General features: G+C 43.6%; 1 protein-coding gene across 1 annotated transcript; it reads right to left on the reverse strand.

Moving 5' to 3' along the window:
• Nucleotides 1-6430: 6430 nt before the first annotated feature.
• Nucleotides 6431-6871, reverse strand: LOC134355863 (small ribosomal subunit protein uS9-like). Its single transcript, XM_063066367.1, has one exon. It carries the CDS (start codon nucleotides 6869-6871, stop codon nucleotides 6431-6433), a length of 441 nt encoding a protein of 146 aa, XP_062922437.1.
• Between the last annotated feature and the right edge of the window lie 4999 nt (nucleotides 6872-11870).

Below are 11870 nucleotides of genomic sequence, written 5' to 3' on the forward strand. Positions count from 1 at the left end.
TGTGTGTTGCTTGGATTTCCAGCATTTGCAGATTTTCTCTTGTTAGTAAAAGAGAGCCCATCTATTACTTCAAGATCTAACTGAAATATAGCACTAAGAAAGGAGGGTGTTATTCAAAATGGATGAATTGGAATCCATGATTAGTTTTTTTTAATTGAGTGCAATCGTGCAATCAAGTCAACTAGTTCCCAAGGAGAACTTTGATAGGCCAATCAGATGGTTCACTGCTGCTCAGTGATAGAACACAAAAAAATCATATGTACAATTAAGAGACATTAAAAAATAGTAGGAATACTGGAGTCATGATGATCATGATTAAGTCTGCTGGAGAGAGACAATTATACACATGCTGTCCTCCATAATTCAAAAAGATTGAAAGATAAGGTTGCAGGGTGACAAAACGTGGCAGGAGCACTTGGAACTAAAAACTAATCCCTACCGGGAGAAAACAGCACCAGTTCTTAGATAAATTCAGACAACTTTAAAATTTGAACACAGACAAAAATCATACTAACCTCAGATGAATCATTTAATCATGGGATCAAGAGATAATGTGGTTAGTGAAGGGATGAGGCACTGATGGTAAAGATCAGCCATGATATCATTAAATGGCAGAGAAGGGACATAGTGTTAACTCCTTTTTGGTGTAATACCCGAAAATGTTCAATTTCAGTCCATTTCATGTAAAAATGACTTTCAATTGCAAGGTGCCAAAAGCAATTTCATGACATGCTCTCTTCTTATTACCACAACCAGGGAGGAAGCACAGGAGCCTACAGACACACACTCGATATTTTTGAACAGCTCCTTTTCCTCTGCTTTCACTAATCTCTGCACCCAAGGACCTGTTGTTGTGACAGCAGCCCAGCTGTGTGGCAAGGCGCTAGCCCCACAACAGAGCTCTGAGATGGGGCCAAGCCCAGCCACGTCTCCACGACTGAGAAAATCCAGTAGCAACATGCAATCTGTATTGTACCAGAGTGATTTGCTAATAATTTTTGTGCAGCATTATGCCAACAGAGCCCGAGTCCTTGACAAACTGCAGACTAATAGCTGCATTACTGGAAGAATGCCAAATACACTGATTAAGGTCATAAGATATAGGAGGAGAATTTAGCTATTTGGCCCATCGAGTCTGTTCCACCAATTCATCGTGGTTGATTCATTTTCCTCTCAGCCCCAATCTCCTGCCGTCTCCCTGTATCCATTCGTGCCCTGACCAATCAAGAATCTATCAAACTCTGCTTTAAAAATACCCACCGACTTGGCCTCCACAGCCACCTGTGATAACAAATTCTACAAATTCACCACTCTCTCACTAAAGAAATTCCTTCTCACCTCTATTGTGAGGCTCTGTCCTCTGGGCTTAGACTCCCCCACCATTAGAAACATCCTCTCCACATCCACTCTATTGAGACCTTTCATCATTTGATAGGTCTCAATGAGATCACCCCTCATTCTTCTGAATTCCAGTGAGAACAGGCTCAGAGCTGTCAAATGCTCCTCATACCATAAATCTTTCAATCCAGGAATCATTTTAGCAAACCTCCTCTGAAGTTACTCCAACGTCAGAACATCCTTTCTTAGATAAGGGGACCAAAACTCGTCATAGCACTGAAGAGAGGAGAACTTCCAGTAATAGACTAAGACAACTGTGCTGCTCCAAAGAGCGCTATATGAGGTCATTCTTACCCTCAGCCATTAGGCTCTATAATGAGTCAACCTATAGCCAGGGAAGTGATGATCCCTTCCTGATAGACTGTTTGAGGTAACTTATTATTATTTCTTACTTCTCTTCTAATATTTGTATATATGTGCACTTGTAATTCCCTGCAACACTGTAATTCCCTTTGGTCTGTGCAGCCTTACCAGTGCCTTATAAGCCTTAGCTTTCATATTCTAGTCTTCTTGAACCTAATGCTAACATTGCATTTGCCATCCTTACCACAGACTCAACTTGAAAATCAGCCTTTAAGGAATCTCACGAGGACTTCCAAGTCCCTTTGTACCTCAGAATTTTAAATTTTCGCTCCGTTTAGAAAATAGTCTATGCTTTTACTTCTTTTACCAAAGTGCAAGACCATACACTTCACAACACTGTATTCCATCTGCCACTTCTTTGCCCATTCTCTTAATCTGTCTGTTTTTTTCCATAGATACTGCCTGTTGTGCTAGGTTCCTCCAGCATTTTGTATGTGTTGCTAAGTCCTTCTGTAGCCTTTGCTCCCTCAAAACTATCTGGCCCTCCACCTATCTTTGTTTCGTTCATAACCTTAGTCACAAAGTCATCGATTTCATCATCCAAATCATTGACATATACTGTAAAAAGAAGTGATCCCAACACAGACCCCTGTCACCATCGCCAACCAGGACCAGGAAAGGCTCATTTTATTCCCAGTCTTTGACTCCTGCCAATCAGCCAAAACTCTATCCAGGTTAGCATCTTTCCTGTAATACCATTGGCTCTTGTTAAGCAGCATATTGTCAAAGTGCTTCTGAAAATCCAAGTATACAACATCCACCAATTCTTCTTGTCTATCTTGCTTGTTATTTTTTCAATGTATTCCAACAGGTTGTCAGGAAAGGTCTTCCCATAAGGACTTAGGCCTATTTTATTATGCTCCTTTGTCTTGTGATCTTGTGATATTATGTGCCATCAAGTACCCTGAAACCACATCCCTAACAATCGGCGCCAACACCTTCCCAACCACTGAGGTCAGATGAACTGGCCTATAATTTTCTTTCTTCTGTCTCTCTCCCTACTTGGAGAGTGGAGTGGCATTTTTGGAATTTTTCAGTCTGCTGGAACCAAGCCAGAATATATTGATTCTTGATAGATCATTTATAATGCCTTCACAGTCTCTTCAGTCATCTCTTTCAGAAGCCTGGTGTGCAGACCATCTGATCCAGGTGACTATCTACCTTCAGACTCTTCTGCTGCCTGACACTCAAATTTCCGCCTATTTCTGGTGTCTTCCGCAGTGAAGACTGATGCAAGATACTTATTCAGTTCATCTGCCATTTCCTTGTCCCTCATTACAACCTCTTCACCATCATACCTGGTGGTCTCACCTCTCTTTTACACTTTATAAATCTGAAAAACTTTTGGTATCCTATTTAGTATTATTGGCCAGCTTACCTTCATGTTCCATCTTTTTCTTCTTTATTACATCTAGTGGCTTTCTGTTGTTTTTTTAAAAGCCTCCCAATCCTCTAATTTCTCATAATTTTGCTCTATTATACACCCTCTTTGGGTTTTGTATTCGCTTTGACTTCTATTGTCAGCCACAGTTGCATCATTCTGCCTTTAGAATACTTATTTGTCTTTGGGATGTATCTAAACTGCACCTTCCAAATTGCTGCCAGAAACTCCAGCCAATGCTACTTTGCAGTCATCCCTGTTCATGTTCCCTTCCAATCGATTTTGGCCAGTTCCTCTTATATGCCTCAAAAATTCCCTTTATTTCACTGTAATACTGATAGATCTGTCTTTAGCTTCTCCTCAAATACCATATTTTGATCACTCCTCCAAGGGTTCCTTTATCTTAGTCCTTCTAATCAATTCTGTTCATTGCACTGCACCCAATCCAGAATACTGATCCCCAAGTGGGCTCAGCCATGCACTCCTCTAAAAAGCCATCTCGTAGGCATTCTACAAATTATCCCTCTTGGGATTCAGCACCAGACTGATTTTCCCAATCTACCTGCATATTGAAATCCCTCATGACTATCTCAACATTGTCCTTTCTATTTCCAGTTGTAATTTGTAGACCATATCTTTGCAACTGTTCGTCAGTCTGTGTATAACTCCCATCAGGATCTATGCAACATTCTGATTGCTTGACAAACTGCAAACCAGCAGAAGCATTACTGGAAGAATGCCAAATATACTGGCCAAGTATCTTGCCAAGCAGACAAACAGCATACACCCTGCCCTTAAACTTGTGTATTATGGAATGACTATGCTGTCTGTTTTTTTGAAGCTATCACCCACTCTTATGCAGTGCTAGTCTTTCCTTGTTGCAAATAAAATAAATGTGCTTATGATTGATCCACTCTGTGTTAGTCTCTGCTTGTTGTAAGACGCAGTGAAAAGGTACTCAACAGAACTTGGAATTCCCTCTGAGATCACATGTTTGGGTGCAGGAACAAACCAAAGGGGATTTTTGTGACCACCCGTTCCCGGGGAAATTCCAGCAGAGAAGTGATCACCAAAAATGTAAGTTTGCATTTTTGCCCTGTGTGAGTAGCAAATACCAGACTCTTCCTGTTTCCATTCTATACACTGCAATCTGTGCTACGGTCAATTGAGTGGACCAGTTTCTCTCTCCATGATTCCAATGCTTTCAGCACGGCGACCAGAAACATATGGTTATCAATGATTAAAGCTGAGCGAAAAGAGTGTCAAGGAAAAAAAGAGTAAATAAGTGGGAAACTGGGTTCATAAATTTAATCCCTACCGAATGTGGTAGTGAATGAAGCAAAGAGGAAATACGGTAAGTAGGGTGAGGATGAGAGACCAGAAATTAGTAATAATGGGTCAAGGGGAGCCCTTCCCCATCACAAACAGGGGGACACCAGCATGGTGTATGTTTAACAATTATTGGAAGGGATCTGTAGAAGGATTGCAGATAGGGAACCAAGGGGTATATATCGAACTTGGACAGTAGGAGAATTACAGGCCGTGGCAGTCGAACTGCCTGACCAGGAGACAAGTTTGGAAAAAGCTATTGAGAAACTTAAAACTATAGTTTTGTGTCACCAACCTAGAATTCTGGAATTGGAACCCTTATTGAGGGCATTGTTAGACCTCAAATTTGAATTCTATCAGGTTAATGATCACTGTAATGGTGCCAGGCCAGGACCTACTCCCATGCTGAATGAAGATTTTTAAAAAAGTATGTATGATGCATTACACGCCGCCTTTCCTAAAAAAAAAAGGCTATTTGGACTAAGATTAAGGAGATAACAAGACCTGAGTCTCTGTAGAACTGGAGTTCCCATCCTGGGGCCCACAGACCCCTTGCTTAATGGTCCATGGCAGAAAAAAGTTTGGGAACCCTTGCTGAAGAAGAATATATACTGAAAATAGTACAGAAAATGGAAGAATATTCAGGACTGCCGAAAGAGCAGGCTATGGGACCTACAATTATTATTATTATCGCAAATGGTCTTCGGCCCGAACTGTCCCAAAATCAGACCTAGTGGAGGTTAGCATAGGAAACCAGGATTTACATCAGACTTCGCAAACACGAGGAAATCTGCAGACGCTGGAATTTCAAGCAACACACATAAAAATTGCTGGTGAACGCAGCAGGCCAGGCAGCATTTCTAGGAAGAGGTACAGTCAACGTTTTGGGCTGAGACCCTTTGTCACGACTAACTGAAAGAAGAGATAGTAAGAGATTTGAAAGTGAGAGGGGGAGGGGGAGATCCAAAATGACAGGAGAAGACAGGAGAGGGAGGGATGGAGCCAAGAGCTGGAAAGTTGATTGGCAAAAGGGGATATGAGAGGATCATGGGATGGGAGGCCCAGGGAGAAAGAAAGGGGGAGGGGTGAAGCCCAGAGGATGGGCAAGGAGTATAGTGAGAGGGAAAGAGGGAGAAAAAGGAGAGAGAGAAAAAAAGAATATATATATAATAAATAAATAACCGATGGGGTACGAAGGGGAGGTGGGGCATTAACGGAAGTTAGAGAAGTCAATGTTCATGCCATCAGGTTGGAGGCTACCCAGATGGAATGTAAGGTGTTGTTCCTCCAACCTGAGTGTGGCTTCATCTTGACAGTAGAGGAGGCCGTGGAAAGACATATCAGAATGGGAATGGGACGTGGAATTAAAATGTGTGGCCACTGGGAGATCCTGCTTTCTCTGGTGGACAGAGTGTAGGTGTTCAGCGAAACGGTCTCCCAGCTTGCGTTGGGTCTCGCCAATTTATAGAAGGCCGCATCAGGGGCACCGGATGCAGTATATCACCCCAGCCGACTCACAGGTGAAGTGTCGCCTCACCTGGAAGGACTGTCTGGAGCCCTGAAAGGTGGTGAGGGAGGAAGTGTAAGGGCATGTGTAGCACTTGTTCTGCTTACAAGGATAAGTGCCAGGAGGGAGATAAATGAGAAGGGATGGGGGGACGAATGGACAAGGGAGTCACGTAGGGAGTGATCCCTGCGGAAAGCAGAGGGGGAGGGGAGGGAAAGATGTGCTTAGTGGTGGGATCCCGTTGGAGGTGGCAGAAGTTACGGAGAATAATATGTTGGACCTGGATACGGAGAATAATGCGTTGGTCCCTTCCTCCACCATCAATTCTGCTCTCAAACACATCTCTCCCATTTCACACACAGCACATCTGCTCTCACCCCATCCTCCCGCCACCCCACTAGGAATAGGGTTGCCCTTGTCCTCACCTACCACCCCACCAGCCTTCCATCATTTTAATGGTAAGATTTCTGGTAATGTGCATGGCTACCAGGTCCACCAAATTTCTTGGCGTCACAACGACGAGGATCAGCAACCAGCAGAGTCCTGTCATACTGTACGAGGATGTCCTTGATCTCCTTCTTGGATGCTTCTTCTACATATTTCTGGTAGTAAGCCACCAATGCTTTAGAAATGGATTGATGGATAGCATAGATTTGAGCTACGTGACCACCACCCTTCACACGAACTCTGACGTCGACACCAGCAGATCTTTCTTTGCCCAACAGCAGAAGTGGTTCCAGCAGCTTGTACTGTAAAGTCTTTGGCTCAATCTTTTCCAGAGGCCAGCCGTTCACCTTGATGAAGCCATTTCCTCTTTTGCAATGGGCAACAGCAGTTGTTGTTTTCTCTTGCCCAAAAGCCTGAACAGATTGCAAAGGCCCTTTCACAGGCATGTTCCTGGCAGAACGGCAGCAGCTAGAAAGCTAATGTATTTTACAAAATCCAGGGAAAGTAGTGAAGGTGGAAGAATCTCATACACCACCATCTGATGGACCACGTGTGCATTTACAGATGGGTTTGATAGAATTACCTCTGTGTGAAGGATATAAATGTGTATTGGTCATTATTGATGTTTTTCATGATGGGTTGAAACATTTCCTTGTGAGAAAGAATGGTGCAGTTACAGTATATAAACAGGGGAGTGGGTATGACTGGAAGAATTGGCTCAGCCCATGATTGAATGATGGAGCAGACTCGATGGGCTGAATGGTCTACTTCTGCTCCTATATCTTATGGTCTTATGATATCATCCCTTGGAAACTGTCCTGTGCAGTGGCCGAGGATGTTGATCGGGGAACGTGTCACTGCAACTAGAAGATCAAGGCCCCTATCTGTGGAGCAGTGAAGGAGCATATACAGAATGGACAGATTTCAATCCTCCCTGTCTGTTGAAAAGCAGTCATTGGGCATGTAGTTATCAGGCCTACCCCTGCCTAGCGGCCATATCCCCCGAGTAACAGGGGAATGGAGAGAACCATAGCATTGAAGTGATGCTGTTATCTTGCCTACCTAGATCTCCACATGCAACTCCTGGCATCACTACATCACCCTCCTCTGGTCTGGCGGCACCAGAGGCCGAGATTCCAGGATATGGGACTGCGAGATTAATATGGTATCAGCTTTGGAGAAAATAGTGAATAGGTCCGTTTATGCCTTTGATCAAACCCAACAAGTGTTAACCAAGTCGTTGGCAGAACTGATGGCTGTTGACACAGTAGCATTATAGAACAGAATTATTTTGGATTTTATTCCATCAGTAAAGGGGGCACTTGTGTTGCTGTACCTGACGAATTAGAAAATATAACTCACTTGGCAAATCACGTCCGAGAAGCTACGAAAGAGATTAGGGAAGTGAGGGATCAGTGTTACAACAGACTTGACTGGAAAACTAAACCAAGACTGTTTACAAGAAGGGAGTGAGCAGATCCTATTTTCTAAGGAAGCTGAGATCATTCAACATGTGCAGCAGGATGTCGGAGATCTTTTACCAGTCTGCTGTAGTGAATGCAGTCTTCTTTGCAGGAAGCAGCATCAGCACTGGTGATGCAAAAAGACTTAATAAACTCACCAAAAAGGCTGGATCTGTCCTGGGCTACAACCCGGACTCTTTTGAGTTGGTGGTGGAGCGGAGGTCACTCAACAAACTGTTATCCATTATGGACTATCTCGCACATGATCTACTGAATAAGCAGCACAGCACCCTTTCAAGCAGGCTCATTCAGCTCCACCGTCACAAGGATCGTTACAGAAAATCTTTGCTACCAAATACAATAATCATATACAACAGAAAACAGGAGAACATGCATCATAGTACAATTGTCTCTGCTTTATTATTCTGTACATTATTATTGTACAATGGTAAATCATTATTGTGTATTTTATTATTCTGTACTTTATTATTAGTTAAGTCTGCACACTGCTAGGTGTGTTTTGGGTAAGGCTTTGGAACTGCATCATTGATTTACATTGTGTTGTAGCAGACTGTTTTACTAATAAAGGTTTGTGCAACATTATGCTGATGGAACCTGAGTCCTTGACAGACTGCAGACCATCAGATGCATTACTGGAAGGATGCTAAATACTACTGATTCAGCAGGTAACCAGAATACACCCTGTCCTTGAACTTCTGTTTAAATGAGTGACTAAGCTGTCCGTTTTTACGAAGCTATCACCGGTTCCTGTGTGGTGCTAGTCTTCCCTTACTGCAGGTAAGGTAAACACGCTCATGATTGATCCACTCTGAGTTAACTCCTGCTTGTTGTAAGTCTTAGCAAAAAGGTGATCGACACCATCTTCTCCCTGGACACCCACTCTTACCTACATCGGCACCTACCTCCCCACTGCTTTGCCCTTCCACCACTAGACTATAACACTGTAAGACCCAGGAGCAGAATTAGGCCATTCTGTCTGTTGAGTCTGCTCTGCCATTTGATCATAGCTAATGGAGTTTTCCTCTCAATCCCATTCTCCTGCCTCCTACCTGTAACCTTTACTGTTCCTATTAATCAATAACCTTTTAACCATACCCAAAGTCTTGCCCTCAGCCATGTTCACCAATGAATTCCACAGATTTACCACCTTCTGGGTAAAGAAATTACCCCTCATCTCTGTTTTGAATGGATGTCCTTTATTTTCAGGCTCCTTGTTTAGAGAATAGCCTAAGCCTTTTATACAGCGCACCAAAGTGTGTGACTTCCCTACACTGTATTCCATCGGCCACTTCTTTGCCCATTCTCCTTCTGCAGACTCCATGTTTCCTTAACACTACCTGTCCCTGCACCTGTCTTTGTATTGTCTGCCACAAAGCCATCGATTCCATCATCCAGGTTATTAACATACAGTGTGAAAAGCAGCAGACCCAACCCCTGCTAAACTCCACGTCCCTGGCAGCCACCCAGAAAAGACCAGTTTATTCCCACTCTTTGTCTCCTGTCAGCCAGTCAATCTTTATTATATTTTCTGTAATAATTTTGGCTCTTATCTTGTTCAGGAACCTTATTAAAATCCAAGTGAACAACATCCCTTTTGTGTATCGTGCCTGTTAGCTCCTTAAAGAATTCCAACAGATTTGCCCTCAAGTAAACCATGCTGGCTTTGGCTTGTTGTGTTCCCTAAGTACCCTACAGCTTCACCTTAATAACATCTTGACAATCACTGAAGAAGGCTAATTGACATATAATTTCCTGTCTTTTACATCCCCCCCTTTTTAAGAGCAGAGTGATGATATTCCTGTACGTCAGAACCATTCAAGAAACTACCAATACTTGAAAGATCACGACTAAGGCTTCCCCAATCTGTTTAGCTGGCTCATTCAGAACACTGAGGTATTGCCCATCTGGTCCAAGAGACATCTAGCTTCGACATTTCAGCTTCCAAAGCACTTTTTCAAAACAATGACTACGCTCACTTCTGCCCCTGACTGGCAAGGTTCTTTTTCAGTTGGTTCACCATTCCTTTTTTCCCATTAGTAGCTCCCCAGTGTCATTTTCCAGTGCTCCAATGCCCACTCTTGACTTAATTTTACTCTTTATATCTCTGAAAAAATCTTTTGGCATCCTCTTTTATGTTATTGTCTAGCGTACCTTCATATTTCATCTTTACTCTCCTTATTGTTTTTTCAGTTGGCTTTGGTTAGTTATTAAAGCTTCCCAATCCTTCAGCTTCCAACTAATTTTTGCTATATTGTATGCCCTCCCTTCTGTTTTTATGTTGCCTTTGACTTCCATTGTCTGCCATGGTTGCCTCATCCTCCCTTTGGAATACTTCTTCATCTTTGGGAATTATCTATCCTGTACCTTCTGAATTGCTGCCAGAAACTCCAGCCATTGCTGCTCTGCTGTCATCCCTGCTGGTGTCCCATTCCAATTAACTTTGGCCAGTTCCCCTCTGATGCTTCTCTCATTGCCTTTACTCCACTGCAATACTGATACATTGGAGAGGGTGCAGAAGAGGTTCACAGGATGCTCTCTGGATTAGGGGCATGTGCTACTGTATAAGGAGAGGTCGGACAAACTTGGGTTGTCTTCTCTGAAGTAGTGAAGGCTGAGGAGAGACCTGATAGCGCCTGATAAGATTACGAGAGGCATAGATGGAGTAGACAGCTGGTATCTTTTTCCTCCAGTGTCAAATTGTCTACTACCAGAGAGCATACATTTGGAGAGATGAAGAATTTCTTTAGACAAAGGAATCTATGCAATTCTTTGCCACAAATGGCTTAGAAACCAAGCTCAGTAGTATTAAACAAACAACAGGAATTCTGCAGGTGCTGAAAATTCAAACAACACACATCAAAGTTGCTGGTGAACGCAACAGGCCAGGCAGCATCTCTAGGAAGAGGTACAGTCGACGTTTCAGGCCGAGACACTTCCTCCCTTACCACCATTCAGGGCCCGAAACAGTCCTTCCAGGTGAGGCAACACTTCACCCGTGAGTCGACTGGGGTGATATACTGCATCCGGTCCTCCCGATGTGGCCTTCTATATATTGGCGAGACCCGACACAGACTGGGAGACCGCTTTGCTGAACACCTACGCTCTGTCCGCCAGAGAAAGCAGGATCTCCCAGTGGCCACACATTTTAATTCCACATCCCTTTCCCATTCTGACATGTCTATCCACGGCCTCCTCTACTGTAAAGATGAAGCACACTCAGGTTGGAGAAACAACACCTTATATTCCGTCTGGGTAGCCTCCAAACTGATGGCATGAACATCAACTTCTCCAACTTCCGCTAATGCCCCACCTCCCCCTCGTACCCCATCCGTTATTTATTTTTATACACACATTTTTTCTCTCACTCTCCTTTTTCTCCCTCTGTCCCTCTGAATATACCTCTTGCCCATCCTCTGGGTCCCCCCCCCTTGTCTTTCTCCCCGGACCTCCTGTCCCATGATCCTCTAATATCCCCTTTGCCAATCACCTGTCCAGCTCTTGGCTCCATCCCTCCCCCTCCTGTCTTCTCCTATCATTTTGGATCTCCCCCTTCCCCTCCCATTTTCAAGTCTCTTACTAACTCTTCCTTCAGTTAGTCCTGACGAAGGGTCTCGGCCTGAAACGTCGACTGTACCTCTTCCTAGAGATGCTGCCTGGCCTACTGCGTTCACCAGCAACTTTGATGTGTGTTGCTTCAGTAGTATTAAGTGTTATTTGGTAACAAATGGCTTAGAAACCAAATGGAGGTTGATAGGTGCTTGATTAGTACGGGGTCAATGGTTATGGAGAGAAAGCAGGAGGATTGAGAGGAAAATGAAAAGACACTGGGACAGGTATGCAGAAAGGAAACTTCGGAGTGAGATGGGTCAAGTGCAGGCAGCTGGGAGAGACTCAGTTGGGGGTTTTGGTGGGGCTGAATACCGTTTCGTTTTCCACTCTCTGACCTTCATTGAGACTATTT

This window comes from Mobula hypostoma, chromosome 13 (assembly GCF_963921235.1).
Source record: "Mobula hypostoma chromosome 13, sMobHyp1.1, whole genome shotgun sequence".
NCBI lineage: Eukaryota > Metazoa > Chordata > Chondrichthyes > Myliobatiformes > Myliobatidae > Mobula > Mobula hypostoma.